We start from the raw sequence: 16,747 nt of genomic DNA, 5'->3' as shown, positions 1-16,747 counted from the left end.
AGATAGGAATTTAGAAATCCTTTCATCTGCCAAAATGCCTCTGAGTAATTTGCAGTACATGACTGTTAGGGAACATCCTGAAACAGCTGTAAAAACCAGTACAAGCATCTCATTCCAGCTCCTGCTCTTCTACTCCCCAATTTCCACGCAATTCACTTACATAAGCAGGAAAAACAAAACTCGTACTAGGTGCCCTTCTGACTCTCTCCTCTCCACCGCCCTCGGCCTGCAGGCTGCAGTTTAGGAAGGGGTGGCCATACTTCAGCCTGCAGCTTCAAAGGGCCTTGAATACAGCGAGCTACTTTTTACGAGGGTGACAAAGGGATGCACGACCGTGTAGAAAGGCCACAGAGGAGACTGCTGCCTGCAGTCCCTCCCAACTCAAAGACGGAGGCAGAGACAGAGGCGGAGCAGCGACCTCAAGGCAGAGACCTGTTCTTAGAGATCTCCCCAGAGAGCGTCATCCAGAAACCACGCCGGGGGCCGCGGTCGGACTAGCTGGGCCGGCGCTTTTACATCCGGGCATCGGGCGATCCCTCTCAGCCAATCCCCGGAGAGGCAGTTCTGGCGTCACTGATTGCGCTCGGGCGTCTTGTGATGCCATCACGCAGCGCCGGAAGCGGCGAGGGACGGACGGACGGAGTGTCGTGAGCGCGTTGTTTCCCGTCCACTGGAGGTAACGCGGTCGGCCCGCCTCGTCCGCCGGCGGGGTCGGAGGCGCGTGCGGGTTTTAGGCCCGAGCGGCTGCCAGCCGTGAGCGGTAAACCTTAAGCGACTCCTCGGAGGTTGTCTCGCCACAAGCCTTGCTCCAGCCTCCCCTCCTGCTCCCGCGAGCGTGTTAGACGGCCACGCGCGTCTCGGCCTCGTTTCGTGTCTGTTCCCGCGTGTTTCCGACACCAGGAACGAGCTGTTAGCCACACAAGCAGAAAAAAGATGGCCAGCACTGTCTAACCAAAGAGGGCACGGCCTTCCCGAGAAGGCAGAACCCTCCTGAGAGCTCACCCCTCGCAGCTTCCGCAGGCCTTCGAGAAGCAAGCCTTTTCCCAGACAGACCAGTGATAGATAATAAAGTGTGTGTGTGTGTGTGTGTGTGTGTGTGTATTTGTGTGGAATTATGGGGCCCACGTTTGGAGTCTTTTGGAAATTTGACTTCTATTGGTGATTTTATAGAACTCTGAAGTCAGGAGTTGTCCTTGTGGGGGAGACAATGTAGATTTATGCCCTTTCATTTAGTTGCCCAGTAATGACTTTGGAAAGATCTTCATACAAGTCTGCAGCTTCTGCTTTAATCCTATTCACAGAAATGACATTAGTGCTGACTTTAAATAACTTGTCACAGCTGACTACCCAGCAGACAGTTGAAATTCAGAGACCTGAGGCTGAACTCAACAATCTTCCTTGCACTTACTTTATCTATCACTAAGTCCTGATTAGTTTTACCAGCTAAATCTGTGCTCTTTAGTCTGCCTCTACTGCAATATTTGCTTACTATGAGGGATACATTGTGAATGATTGAAACCTAGAACATACTAAAATCTGTAGTTTTTCCCTAAATATACATGTCTATGAAGATATTTATAAATAAGCTTAATAACAAAAATCACAATATATTAAAAAAGTTATCTAAATCATGAATTGCTTACTTCTTGAGTTTTATGTTTAATGTTTAATATTTTTAGATCATGGTTGACTGTGGGTAACTGAAACCATGGAAAGAGAAACTGTGGATAAGGAGGATGACTGTGTTGTCCTACTTTATTAGGCTTCATCATCTTTCACCTGAAATATCATGGTCTTCTAACTGGCTTCTCTCTGGCTTCCCACATAACCGTTCTCAGCCACATACAGTTTCTTAACTTTAAGTGGAAGGAAAGAAATCTAAAGTGAAATATTCAGTTCCTTGTTTTATTAGTTACACTTTCGATGCTTAGCTGTCATATAGGGGCCAACTTACTGCATAGGGTAGAATAGAAGGTTTCCATCATTGCAGAAAATTCTGTTAGACAATAGTGCTCCACACTTTTGGCCTTGGATGGCCTGTCAAATCACTTAAGATGTAATCCTCTTAACAACACAATCAAAATTTTCTTTCTGAGAAATTCCCACAACTTTGCAGTGAAAAGTATAGAGCTTTAAAATGAAAATTTAGCTTAAAAAGTAGAGGATAGTAGAATGCTCACCTCCTTTCTTTGAGGATTCTACCATAAGAAGAGGAGCAAGTTGAAGAAAAGGAGGAGAACCTGGATAGGGTGTTCAATCATTATTCACTTGTAAATATTATATGCTTGCTATATGCCAAATATTGCATTGAATGTTAGAGGCAAATTGATAAGCAAAAATAGGCATGACTTTTACTGTCAAATAGCTTGCAGTTCATTGAGTTTTACTGGAGGGACTGAATTGGAGATTCAGAAAAATCCTGAGTTCCCAATTTTCTAAAACCCTTTGATTTGGGAAGTTGAGTCTGGAGGCTAAACTGAGCCAAACTACTGTTTAAGATTAGTTATGTAAGCATTGTTCAATAACTGTCAACTTCTTATAGATTAGTTAATAGTAACATCTAACTTCAGAACTTTGAGGGAATAGTTGAGTATGTATTAGTATGTATTATGTATAATGGTTGAGTATATATTAGTATGTATTTTTAGGGATTAATGAATAGCAACATCTAACTTCAGAACTTTGAGGGAATATAATGTTTGGTTATGTATTAGTTGAGTATGAGCCGAAGAGATAGTTACCCTTCAAGGGCCGACCATAATTCCAGCTGTCCATTGGATTCCTCCCTATCTTTGCCTTCTGCCTTCCTGCTGGATTTTTCTTTTTTTAATTGTCAATAGGAGTCATTAGTTACCACATGACTTTTTTCCTTCCATTCCCATTGAAGACATTTCTTACTTCTTAGTCCATCACCTGCTTATTTATCAATTACAGCAAATATAAAAAATAGACCTTGAAAATGCAATATTTCAAAATAGGACTTGCTTATAGTATCATTATCATATAGGGTCCAGGTTTAAGATTTTAGATTTACAGCTGTCTTTTTTTTTCTTCCTTTTTTTCCAGTACTGAGGATTGAACCCAGGGCCTTGTACAGATGGACACACTATCACTTGAGTTACAGCTTCACCCCTACAAATAATTCTTCATGTTCTTGCGACAGCTCCTTCCCAGAGACTTGCTGTATGCCCTTTGAATTTTTCTGACCTACATTATATTAATGTTTCTATTAATGTGTGTTCATATACAGTTGTTGACAAAAAACGTTCTGTGACTTTAGTCTTTAATTTTATTCTGAAGCTCAAAACCTGGCAATTGTCTTATAATGATTATATTAAATCTCAGCTTTTTAGCTAGTTGAATGTGTGTGCGCGCGCGTGTGTGCACGTGTGTGCACACACATGTGCGTATTCAGGTCCTGAGTTTGTTGTTTTCTGTGAATATTTATTTATTGCCAGTCCTGGGACTTGAACTCAGGATCTGAGCACTGTCCCTGGGCTTTTTTTTTGCCCAAGGCTAGCACTCTACCACTTGAGCCATAGCACCATTTCCGGCTTTTTTCTGTTTATGTGGTGCTGAGGAATGGAACCCAGGGCTTCATGCATGCTAGACAGGTACTCTTTTTTTTTTTTTTTTTTAGACAAGTACTCTTACCATTTAGACAAGTACTCTTACCATTAAGCCACATTCCCAGCCCATCGCTTTTTTTTTTTTTTTCTTTTTTGGGTCCGGTTGTGGGGCCTGAACTCTGGGCCTGGACGCTGTCCCTCAGCTCTTCAGCTCAAGGCTAGCGCTCTACCACTTGAGTCACAGCGCCACTTCCAGCTTTTTTCTTTTTGCTTATGTGGTGCTGAGGAATCGAACCCAGGGCCTCACGCATACAAGGCAAGTGCTTTACCACTGAGCCACCTTCCCAGCCCTCGCTTTTTTTTTTTTCATTTTATTTTTTTTGTGAACATACTGTACAGAGGGGTTACAATTACATGGGCAGGATAATGCGTATATTTCTTATCAAGCATTGCAGCCTCCTCCTTTGTTTACCCTTCACATCTCTTCCCAGCCTCCCGCTTTTTTTTTTTTTTAATTAAAACAAATGAAAAACCTTGTTTCTGTTTCCTGGAGTACATTTTGTAAATATTATTTTGTATGATCAGAGGCACATAGGCATTGCACCATTTTGTTCCTCTCCTGAGAGTGTCTTCCTGGTCTCACTGTGTGTGAATATATAGAGTCCTTTATAATTTATCATGTCCCAGTGTATGTGAACCTTTTAAAAATTGTTTTTATAAAGGTGATGTACAGAGGTTAGTTAAGGTTAGTTATATAAACATTGCAGTTATATAAATCAGGTAGAGTATATTTCTTTTTGGACAGTTTTACCCCTTCACTTGCTCTCTCCCAGTTGGCCCTGAGCTTTTTGCTCAACATTAGTGCTCTACTGTTTGAGTCACAGCTTTTTGGTGGAAATTGGAGATAAGAGTCTTACAGACTTTCCTGCCTGGATTGATTTCAAACCACAATCCTCAGGTCTCAACATTTTGAGAAGCTAGGATTAGAGGTGTGAGCCTTGGTGCCAGTTTCTGCTTCTTTCTGATGTTGGATTAAGAAGCACTCAGATGAGTGATGGACGTGTCTGGGTGTGTCTATGTGGGTGCTTCCAGAAACAATTAGGTCTGATCTAATGAATTGTTCATCTACTGCTGGATTCAAACCTTGAATAGACTGTTGGGAAGTGGTGGAACTGTAGAGGGTGGAGCCAGGGTGGAGCCTGGTTGGAGGAAGTAGGTCACTAGGGTTGTGTCCTTAGGGGCTCCTTACTGCTTTTGCTCTGCCCTGCTTTCTGTCTACCATATTATCAGCTTTTCTGCCCTTTTATGAAAGTAATTTCTCTCTTTAGGTTGTTGTAACAATAAAACTAACACATTGGGCTATTCTTTCTTTGACTCAACTTTTATGACAAGTATCAGTATACTATGAAAAGTATCAATATACTTTTCAAATATATGTGTTCCTCTCTCCTGAATTTAATATCTATATATCCTAGCTTGACTTTTGGATATTCCACAGGCCATGCAAACCAATTTGTGGACCTTCTTTACCTTTACTCCATCCCTAAATATCGTCTTCCTTTGTATCCTTATTGTGGTTAGTAGCCATCTTCCAACTTAGAAATCTTTACTGCCTCCCTTTATACTTTTGTTATTTTCAAAATATCATTAGAAATTAAATCTATCCTCCAGATTTCTCTTGACTGTTCTTTTTTCTCCTTTGCTTCTGATTTTTCAGGCCTCATATTGCCTCTGAATTTCTTGTTTCTTTCTATTCTAATATCTGCCTATAAAAGTTGTTTTTTCAAAAGAGCATCAGCCCCTTTATTCTTGTGTAGATTGTACATTATACAAAGATGTCATAATCACACTTTAGAAATTATAGATTTGCATATTTATTGTGAGTGGGGAATAAAAAATTGTTAAAATATCAGTAAATTACTTTAATTAAGAAAGGAAAACTGGGGCTGGGAAGTTGGCTCAGTGGTAGAGCGCTTGCCTTGCATGCATGAGGCCCTGGGTTCAATTCCTCAGCACCACATAAACAAAAAGAAAAAACCCAGAAGTGGCACTGAGGCTCAAGTGGTAGAGCGCTAGCCTTGAGCTGAAGAGCTGAGGGACAGCGCCCGGGCCCAGAGTTCAGGCACCATGACCGGACCCCCCAAAAAAAAAAAAAGAAAGGAAAACTATGCTGTATACTGGTGGCTCACCTTTGTAATCCCAGCTATTCAGGAGGTAGAGATTAGGAGACTCACAGCTCAAGGCCAGCCCAGGCCTTAAACATGAGAACTTATTTCAATCAATAGCTGGATGCAGCAGTGCATGCCTGTCTTCCTAAGTACATGGGAAGCTTAAATAGGAACTTCATGGTCCAGGCCAGCCAGAGTATATATATCTCTGAAAAAGAATGACGACAAAAAGGGCTGGGAGATAGCTTAAGAGGCATAATGTCTGTCCTTTTAGCAAGTGCAAAGCCATGAGTTCAGTGTTCAGTACCATCAAAAGTAAGAACCAGAAGATTCCCTCCCCTAACACTCCCCTCCCTCAACCAAAAATCCAACAAAACCAAAAAGGAAAGAAAGGGAAGCTAGCACACATAGATAATGTAAAAATGGAAGGATATCATCACTCTGACATTCTATCCTTTAAAACTCTGCATAAACTTAATCTGTTCTTCATGAAGTCTTTTTTTAATCCTCAGTCCTCTCACTGGGCTCATGCTGCATTTCAACATTTATAGTGCATACTACTTTATGTTGCGATAATTGGTATGTGTCTGTAAGCCTCACTGTACCGCAGGCTCTTCAAGCACAGGAACAATGTTTATTCATCTCTGATGGAACCTCAGAATATAGCCAAATGTTCAGCACACACAGTATATCAGTAAATGTATAGCTAATTTTAGGTTAGGGTGATTGAGGCAGTGAGGTAAATACATTACCTAATTTAATCCTCACAGCAGCCTCTTGAGTCCTGTCCTGACAGATTTATAGGTAAGATTGAGACTTGGCATGTGAGTCACTTACTTTGATGAACAGCTGAGAAATCACATGTATGGTAGTGATGGAGTATGGCCTGGAGGACTGGTTATAGTAAAAATAAAACTAACATATTGGGCATTTCAGTGTTTCTCTACTTTTGTCTCTCAGAGTGATGATGCGGGTGTGCTGGTTGGTGAGACAGGACAGCCAGCAGCATCGAATCAAACTTCCACATTTAGAAACAGTCGTGCTTGGGCGCAGCCCAGAGACCAAAATCACTGATAAGAAATGTTCTCGACAGCAAGGTAACTAACTATAAGAATTTGAAGATTATCATGTTTGTATCTAGGAAATAGTGATAAGAAGTACACTTTTCCTGGGTGTTCTTGATGCAAAACCTATTGTATTCCCTCCCCTACCCCTTGATCACTCACCCAAATGCCTCAGGAACTAAGCTTTTTTAGCTAACACCAGGCCTTTTTCATTCTTGATTCTACCCACCCAATGTGGTAACATTCAAGGCAGGGTAGGATGAAGGGGTGAGCAGGCAAGATCTGTTCTGTTACAATAGGATGGTGGATTTGAGTCCTGCATCTTGCTTTCCCAGGAGATTGTGCTTTTGGCAGCAAGGCAGATAAATTCTAGCGTATTCAGATGGAATTGTATCTGAGAAATCTTGTCTCACACAAAGAATACTATTTTATAAATAGACTTCGTCTTCCATGAGGTTTATGCACTTAGGAAAAAGCCTTACTATTTACCTCGCCCCCCCCCCCCTTCATAAACTTATGGCTTATGCACTGCTGCCTGCAGTGTGATCCTATACTCCTAAGCATTCTAGACTTAGACAATTGTCATCTGCACTGATAATACACTTTCTTTGTGATTTAGTCCATATGCAGGGAAGAAAAGCTATGTTTGAGTAGGTTAGGTCCAAGCTACTAAAGTAGCCACTGTTTCTGTCCCCCTCCTCACTGCAGGGACATTTGTGGGTGGGAGCAAGTCCTTTGCCTTTTCAATCTGGTGTACAGCTATGGTATGTCTTCTGGTTCCCTATCTCAACCTCGTACTTTATTCACTTATGTGAACATGAGTGCTTAATGTTACCTGTTTTCAAACATGCTCAAGAATATTTGTCATCTCTGCAATCTCTTTCTAGAATAATCTTTCCATTTCAATGCTAGCTGAACTTCCTTTTGTTTTCCATGAACATACTTTTACCTTTTTCTCTGTTGAAAGCATCTGATTTTTTTTTCTTTTGATTGTTGTGGTTTTGATTTGGGGATCAAATCTAGGGCCTTGAACATACTAGATAAGCACTACCAGTGAGCTATACTCCTGCCCTTGGAAGTTTTTTTAAGGATCTTACACTAAGAGCTTAGATTTTTTCTGTTGTCAGGGTGTGTGATCCAGGAGAACCAAGGGTTCCGGCAAAGGGAAATGCGTAGGAATGCATTGTAGCTGGTTCATAGGACATTAGCAATAGCTGAGACAGCACACAGACCAGTAGATATTTTATGAAAGGGATTTGTAGCTCTTAAAGCTGGTGGGATTTAAAGACCCAGCCACCTGCAGATCAGGCAGTTGCTCATCTGTCCCACTGCCTTCTGTACTAAGACTTCATTATCCTCTGGGGAAAATAGAAGCAAGTACCTGCCTGGTTTTTGTTGCATTTGTGTTATTTTTTTCTTTAATCTCTTTCAGTACAGTTGAAAGCAGAGTGTAACAAGGGATATGTCAAGGTAAAGCAGGTATGCGTATTGTAACTTGGATTTCTGTTTTATCCTTGATGGGTTTCTTGGGGGATTTCCTTTAGAATGGTAATGCCAATCAATCAAGGCTTCTCTGGCATATGGAAGTGACTGAGTAGTTTAGATGAACATTAAACAGAATTATTGGCACATAGTAAGTGGCTGACATAGCAGTGACTATATTACTAATGATGTTACTACTATTATAATTATTTTCTGATTATTCCATAGGTAGGGGTCAATCCCACCAGCATTGACTCAGTCATAATTGGGAAGGACCAAGAGATGAAGCTGCAACCTGGCCAGGTTCTCTATATGGTGAATGAACTTTATCCATATATTGTAGAGTTTGAGGAAGAGGCAAAGAGCTCTGGCCTAGGAGCACACAGGAAGAGAAAGAGGTCAGGCAACAGCAATTCCTTAGGAGATGTTGCCCAGGAAGCTGAGCCTATGACAGAGCAGGAACCTGGGACTGCTGACCCCAGCCAATACCCTCTGCCCCCAAAGAAGGGGAAAGATGCATCTGCCAAAAAGGTGAGGGTAATATGATTGATAGAGGATTAAATGAGATATAATTACTCTTTAATTGTTGTGTACACTGCAAAGTCTAGACACGTGTGGGGGTTATTAACTATAATGAGGGCTGTTAACTATGATGAAAGAGTCACTTGTTTGAGGCATGAACATCACTTGGGTGAATGTCTCTTTATTTGTTTTAAGGTATGCCACTTGAAGGAAGGCAGGGCAGTAATGGCAGTGTACTTAAAAAGAAGCACTAAAATAGGTTCGTTGTTTATGTTTCTATAGAAGGTTAGCAGAGTGTTTTCTGGAATACTTTTCTTACATCATGTAATTCACCTACTGATGTCAAGGTGGGAACTTGGACAGATTGTGGTTGGTGCATAAGAGGGCCAAAAATAAGTTACTGGCATTACTGCCCTCCATCCACAGACCCATGTCAGACTATAGGAAGATAGTACCAATGGTCCATGGTCCTAAAGGGCAATAGGTTGAACTAAAGAAGAGTAGTTTAATTTTCAAGAACTAACTTTACTTCCAAGTTTGGTTGGACTTCATTGTCACACAGTAGCTATACCAAATTCAAATTATTGACATTTACAACTTACCTTGTCTTTTTTTTTTTTGTCGGTCATGGGGCTTGAACTCTGGGCTCTTCAGCTCAAGGGGAGCATGCTACTTGCTTGAGCCACAGCGCCACTTCTGGTTTTCTGATGGTTTATTGGAGATAAGAATCTCACGGACTTTCCTGCTGGCTTTGAACCATGATCCTCAGATCTTAGCCTCCCGAGTAGCTAGGATTACAGGCATGAGTCACTGGTGCCTGGCTTATCTTGTCCTTTTTTGTTTAGGAACCACTGGGCCACTGGAGTCAAGGCTTGAAGATTTCTATGCAAGACCCTAAAATGCAGGTCAGAATAAAATTGTGGAATTTAAGTACATTTCATGACCACACCACAGAGGCCATAATTGCAAATGAAATAAAAGGATATTGACTGTTCTGAGTGGGATTTGTTTCACTGCAATATTCTGTGAGAACAGATGGCTTTTGCCATTGGCAAAAAAGATAGTAACATGGGTTTTGGAGAAAAGCTAAATTCTCCAAGAAAATATCCTTCATGTCTTTAATCTTTTAAACTTCTGGGCGTTATTTAAAATACCTCATGTCCCTTTTAGGGAAGCATTAGATAATGTATCATGACTCTAGTATTGCCCTAGGACTAATGGGCATCATCCTTGGAGGAGCCTTTAGTTACTGTTTTAATTTCTTGATGGTTAACAGGTGGTCACATCTGTTAGAGCTCCACAGAGCGGATGAATTTGAATTGATGTCTGCAGAAAATTTAGCATCAGGTCTTTGGGAATTACTTTGTACTGTGTATCATGGGCATATTTTGTTTAGTCTGATGGTTGGAAACTTGACTCGAGTTCATGTGATCTGGGTTGGAATTCTAGATTTCCCACTTTGTAACTATGTGACTTGTGTAAGACACTATCAGTCTATCTGAGTTTTAAATGCTCTCACTTCTTAAAATTGGGACGCTAATTTTTTCCCATAGGATTGTCATGGTAATTAAATACCTTGATGACTGTCTCAAGCCACAGAAGATTTTCAGTAGATGTTTTCTCTTGTGCCCTTTTGCCAGGTTTACAAAGATGAGCAGGTGGTGGTGATTAAGGATAAATATCCTAAGGCCCGGTATCATTGGCTGGTCTTGCCATGGGCCTCCATTTCCAGTTTGAAGGCTGTGACCAGTGAACACCTTGAACTTCTCAAACATATGCATACTGTGGGAGAAAAGGTGATTTCAGATTTTGCTGGATGCAGCAAACTTCGTTTCCGACTGGGCTATCATGCCATTCCCAGTATGAGGTAAGCCTTGGCAGTGCTAGTGCCTCCTGCTTTTGTACATTTGACTAGCCTGCATTTACTGGGTATAAGGATAGGTTGAGGCCTAAGGGAGTAGGATGGGATGTTGTGAGGTGGGTAAATGGGCTGAAGTTTTCACTCCTCTGCCTGACTTGCCTTCGAGCTTTGAGTTCCTGCTTGTCTGTCATTTAATCCTATATGGTTCTTTATTTCCCTCTAAATGGAAACTTTAGAGGGCCTAATGTGTGAACTAGATGAAGCATCTTTATTACCCTCACATGAGGAATTATAGCAGCTACTATTAGATACATTGATTTATTACCCTCACATGAGGAATTATAGCAGCGACTATTAGATACCATGATTAAGGACCATTGCTCTTAAAGAAACAAATACAGCTTCTGTAAGAGCAGCTTAGTACATAGAATAAATGAAAGAAAAGTGCAGGGATTCTTTTTCTTTGGTTTATACTCAGAAGAATTTGGGAATGAATGATTAATTTTTTCCAAGAATGCAAGCAAAGCTGAAACTCCACAGTTCCTTTGATCTAAGCAAGAACATAATGAGACCAGATTTCAGAATTTGTAGCTTTATTTGTGTGTGTTAGGAGTTAGGGGTTTTTATATGCTAAGCATATGCTTTACTACTGATACCTTCCCATGCCTAGCTTTTGGAAAACGTGGTAAAACAAACAATGTAGAATTTACATTTTAGTCTATTCTATAATTAACTAATCATCTATGCTTTGTGATGAAGTCTTGCCATGTTTCCCAGGCTGGTCTTGAACTTGCTGGGCTTGAGTGATCCTCTCACCATAGCTTCCCAAGTGCTAAAACTATAGACATAGGGGCTGGGAAGGTGGCTCAGTGGTAAAGCACTTGCCTTGCATGCTTGAGGCCCTGGGTTCGATTCCTCAGCACCACATAAGTAAAAAGAAATAAAAGCCGGAAGTGGCACTGAGGCTCAAGTGGTAGAGCGCTAGCCTTGAGCTGAAGAGCTGAGAGACAGCGTCCAGGCCCAGAGTTCAGGCCCCACAACTGGACCCCCCCCAAAAAAAAATGATTACAGACAATATATCTCTCTACTCACCTGCTTTTTAAATGCTCAGTTCATTGCCATTAAGTATATACACAATATTGTGCAACAATACAATCATTCATTTCCATAACTTTTTTTTTTTTGTCGGTGGTGGGGCTTGAACTCTGGGTTAGGTACTGTCCTTGTGCTCTTCAGCTCAAGGCAAGTGCTCTACCGCTTGAGGCACAGCACCACTTCCGGTTTTCTAGTGGTTTATTGGAGAGAAGAGTCTCATGGACTTTCCTGCTCGGGCTGACTTTGAACTGCAATCCTCAGATCTCAGTCTCCTGAGTAGCTAGGATTACAGGCGTGAGCCACCAGTGCCCGACATCATTTCCATAACTTTTATCATCTTCCTGAACTGAAACTTTATACCTTTTAAATAATAATTCTTTTTTTTGCATCAAAATTTGCATGCAGTAATATGCACACATTCTGAGATGTATGATTTTTTTTGTCAGTTAGGACATATATATATATATATATATTTGTATGTATGTATGTATGTATAGTCATGTCACTATCACTGATCAAGATACAAAACATGTCTATTATCCAGAAAGTTCCCATGTGCCTCTCTCTTCTCATTCCCTTTTTACTACCAAACATTGTTCTGATTTCGTTCAGCATAGATTGCTTTGGTTGGCTCTAGGGCTTCATACAAAAGAGATCATACAGTGTATAGTCTTTTTTTTTCTGGTCAGTATAATAATTTTGACATTTATGTGTTATGTATGTATGTATATATATGGACATATTTCATTTCATTTGCTCTTGGGTAAATAGAATTGGAATTGATAGGCCATAGGGTGAATATATGTTAGACCTCATTTAAAGAAATATCTGTCTGTCCTTCCCTCCCTTCCTCTCTCCCTTTGACACTCCCATTTTTTTCTCTCTCTTTTCTAATTTTATTAGCATCAATTAATTGTACAAGAGGGCTTAATTTTGACATGTCCATTTACGCACACAGTGTACATTAATCATTCTCACGCTCTGTCACTCTCTCATCCCAACATCCTTTCTAAAACCAATCTCAACAAATTTCATTGTTGGTGGTGGTGGAGTTGGGGGTGGGAAGGGTGGGGATGGAAAGGGATGGGAAGGGGAAACAAAGAAGGAGGCAACAATGTTTGATAAGAAATGTACTCATTATCTTGTCCATGTAATTGTAACGCCTCTATATGGTATTTTCACAATTAAAAAACCCAAGAACCGCCCCCCAAATTTCATTGTTCCATTTTTACAAGTGTACATGGCGTATTTTGACCATATTCATCTTTCTTTACCCTCTCTATATTTTTGCTTTCTCTCTTCCTATTAGGACCTGTACACTAGACAAGATCTGTTTAACAATCTTGTTTTTGTTGATTGTTCAAAACAATTTCATTTGGTATTTCATACATTTACATACTGTGCTTTAATCAGATTGATGTCCTACTTCACTGTCACTTTCCCCATCTCTTATCCCTTATTAGTCAACAGTTTTCAATGAGTTTCCTTTTGCTAGCTTCAGTCACAAATGCAATGCATTTTGATATTGTTCATCTTCTAACATTCTGTTTCCCTTCCTTACCTCTAATTCCCTCAAACAGACTCACAAATACAAATGTGTTCTCTCTCTTTATATATTGCATATATGTTTTATACACATATAGATGTATTTACATATGTGTATCTTTTATCAGTAATTTAGTAGTATATTATTCTTTCATAGTCATATTACATGAATATTGTTGACATAGTCATTGTTTATAGTGGTAATAAATAGAATTTAAACTGAAGTCATTATATCTGGTAGCACACACAAAAATGACAATGTTTTAAACAAGTCTTGAAATTACATCTCATCTTTTTGCTGCTATTGTTTTACTTAGTGTTAATAAAGACAGTATAGGGCTGGGAAGGTGGCTCAGTGGTAGAGTGCTTGCCTCGCATGCAGGAGGCCCTGGGTTTGATTCCTCAGCACCACATAAACAGAAAAGGCTGGAAGTGGCACTGTGCCTCAAGTGATAGAGTGCTAGCCTTGAGCTGAAGAGCTCAGGGACAGTGCCCAGGCCTAGAGTTCAAACCCCATGACTGACCAAAAAAAAAAAAAAAAAGACAGTTTAAAAACCCTGTAGAGTTAGGGGTATGGGCCACCACACCCAGCTTCTAGTGGAAACTTACACATTAAACACACACACACACACACACACACTTTACACACACACACACACACACACACACACTTTTCTGGCCCTGGGTCTTGAATTCAGGGCCTAGGTGCTGTCCCTGAGCTTTTGTGTTGAAGGTTAGTACTTTACCACTTGAGCCACAGCTCTACTTCTAGCTTTTTGGTGGGTTGTTGGAAATAAGAATCTCCTGGGCTGGGTGCCGGTGGCTCATGCCTGTAAGCCTAGCTACTCAGGAGGCTGAGATCTGAGGATCACAGTTCAAAGCCAGCCCAGGCAGGAAAGTCCGTGAAAACTGAAAGTGGCACTAGAAAACTGAAGTGGCACTGTGGCTCAAGTGATAGAGCACTAGCCTTGAGCTGAAGAGCACAGGGACAGCGCCCAAGTCCCGAGTTCAAGCCCTGAGTTCAAGCCGCACGACGGACAAAAAAAAAAAAATCTCCTGGACTTTTCTGCCCAGGCTTGCTTTGAACTGAGATCCTAAGATTGATAGGATTACAGGAGTGAGCCACTGGTGCCTGACAAATATTTTTAAATTAAAGAATAGTATTTAATGAACATCCTATTAATACTCGATTCTACTCATACTTCTCATACTCTACTATTGACATTTTGGGTAAGCCATGGTTTTTATTGAGTTTAATGGTCCTTTTTTTTTTTTGAATTTTGAACAAGCCATGTACATCTTCATGTGATCAGCCAGGATTTTGATTCTCCTTGCCTTAAAAACAAAAAACATTGGAATTCTTTCAATACTGAATACTTCCTAGAATCAAAAGGTAACCATATTTCTTGGTTTTCATAGTTGTTTCCTTTTCTCAGTTCTTTTACTTTGATTCAGTTGTTTGCTAACTAAAAACCCGGCCTCAAAAACAAAACACAGAACTTTGTGTTTTCTATGAAGATAGCAGTGTCAAAAGCAACTGGAATATTTGGATTGTAATATGATTGCTACTTTGATATGAGCGGCCTTCATGAGGGAGCTAGTAAGCTGGATGTCAGGGTCAAGAAGTATTTTATTTCAGAAACAGGGGACTTAGAGGTTTTCATGAAAATTAGTGGAGTCTGTGTTACTCTGACTTGTCATGGTGACAAAATAGCTCACATAAACAACTTAGAGGAAAGATATACCTTTTTTTTTTCTTTTCCTTTTTAGAGATTTTAGTCCATGGCCATTGGGCTCTTGTTTCTGGGCTGGGGTGAGGCAGAACATCATGATCAGGTGAAGGGAGGGAGAAGGAAAAAGAGGGGAGGGAGACATAATTAGGACAAGATACAACCTTCAAGGCCATATCTCCTAAAGGTTTTTTTTACTATCTCTCCAAATAGCACTACTAGCTGGAGATCAAGCCTTTAATACATGAATATTTTGACATAGCATATCCAAACTATTTGAAAGTTTATAGATAAGAAGGGTTTAAACAGTTTTTTTTGTCTCTTCTGCATCAGTTGGGTAGGAGAAAGAGAACTGCTTTATGTTAGGAATGTTAACAAACAGGGGGAGGCTATTTATGTGTAGAGGAAGCATGTATATACATTGTGGAACTTAAGTACTATAGAGAGGTTAATGAGTAGAGCTACTACTATTTACCAGAGACCAACTAAGACTAAATCACTTATATTAGGTCCTTGACAGAGTAGCCAGGAGTGTGTATTGAAGGACTGTATTACTACAAATGTAGGTTGATCAGATTTAGAATCTTAAGTACAGTTTTTCAATGTGAAGACTAACCTCAAGCTTATCAGATTTAAGAATACATGATGTTTTGATTAGGGTCTTCTTTTCTTTTTTTGTATCGTACATTGGGTTTCTAGAGATACTGAGAATTGAACTTTTTGTCTTTGATTGCAGCTATAATCAAAATGGTGCAAGAGGCTGGCAGAGTGACTGTCGAAGATGGGACGTCTGAGCTCTTGAAGCTGCCCCTTCGTTGTCATGAGTGTCAGCAACTGCTGCCTTCCATTCCGCAGCTGAAAGAGCATCTCAGGAAGCACTGGATAAAGTGATGCTGAAGAGCCCCAACATCTGCTGCAAATGTGGAGAAATGCTGGCACCTGTTCTGGCTTGTCTGAGAACTTCTACTACTTCCCCAATTAAAATATGCAACTTTCATTTTATTTTTTTTGGTCACAAAGTTTATTTTATTCTTGAAGGTAGCTGGAACATGCCTGAACATCATCTCCAGGACTCATGTCAGGCTCGACTAATGGGAGCAGAACTACACTCTGACTCATCTAATGCAGAAATGAGGTTGTTTTATATTTTTGTTCCCTCTATTTTTCCTTTCCCCAGAGACATGGAGCACCTTTTTGATTGAAGTGTCTAGAATGATTTCTTGTTTATCCTGAAGGTCTTGAGAAGTCTTGTTCTTGACCTTAAAACTGGTTTCTAGTAGTCTTCTTCCATCCATGGAAAGGCCTCGTTTATTCTGATTCTTCAACTCCTTTCTATCCAAGGTCACCAAGGTCAGAATGTCTGTCTCATCAGTTCTTCTCCGTGAGCAACACAGCTAGTTGTGTGCATGGAGAGTGTCTTCATGTATCAGCAGTGGTGAGGACACTTGCAGTCATGTACATTGAATATGTTCTTCAGCCAGGTCTTCTCACTGCCTGTTTGAATCTTGTGTCTGAAAATAAAGTCTGTTTTTTCTTTTTTTGAGGCATCTCCTTTCTTATAAGAGGAAGATGAAAATGATTGAGGGGCTGGTAAGGTGGCTCAGTGGTAGAGCGCTTACCTTGCGTGTCTGAGGCCCTGGGTTCAATTCCTCAGCACCACATAAGCAAAAAGAAAAAAGCCGGAAGTGGCGCTGTGGCTCAAGTGGTAGAG

General features: G+C 40.5%; 1 protein-coding gene across 5 annotated transcripts; it reads left to right on the top strand.

The window, feature by feature from the left end:
• The first annotated feature begins 600 nt into the window (after positions 1 to 600).
• Aptx (aprataxin) lies at positions 601 to 16,038 on the top strand. Of its 5 annotated transcripts, none has more exons than XM_013026630.1 (9): positions 614 to 676; positions 3,067 to 3,183; positions 6,698 to 6,834; positions 8,234 to 8,280; positions 8,512 to 8,598; positions 9,651 to 9,710; positions 10,446 to 10,672; positions 14,596 to 14,699; positions 15,773 to 16,038. In XM_013026630.1, the coding sequence occupies exons 2-9, from the start codon at positions 3,149 to 3,151 to the stop codon at positions 15,925 to 15,927; spliced, it is 852 nt and encodes a 283-aa protein (XP_012882084.1). In that variant the 5' UTR covers positions 614 to 676; positions 3,067 to 3,148; the 3' UTR covers positions 15,928 to 16,038. The 5 variants fall into 5 exon arrangements, with proteins under 5 accessions (XP_012882083.1, XP_012882084.1, XP_012882082.1 ...); XM_013026628.1 differs by having other exon boundaries at positions 8,512 to 8,814; XM_013026629.1 differs by lacking the exon at positions 3,067 to 3,183 and having other exon boundaries at positions 601 to 676; positions 8,512 to 8,814.
• The last annotated feature ends 709 nt before the right edge of the window (positions 16,039 to 16,747 follow it).

This window comes from Dipodomys ordii, unplaced genomic scaffold (genome assembly GCF_000151885.1).
Source record: "Dipodomys ordii isolate 6190 unplaced genomic scaffold, Dord_2.0 Scaffold95, whole genome shotgun sequence".
NCBI lineage: Eukaryota > Metazoa > Chordata > Mammalia > Rodentia > Heteromyidae > Dipodomys > Dipodomys ordii.
Note: the sequence above shows the minus strand (reverse complement) of the source record. Positions and strands in the feature narration are given on the sequence as shown.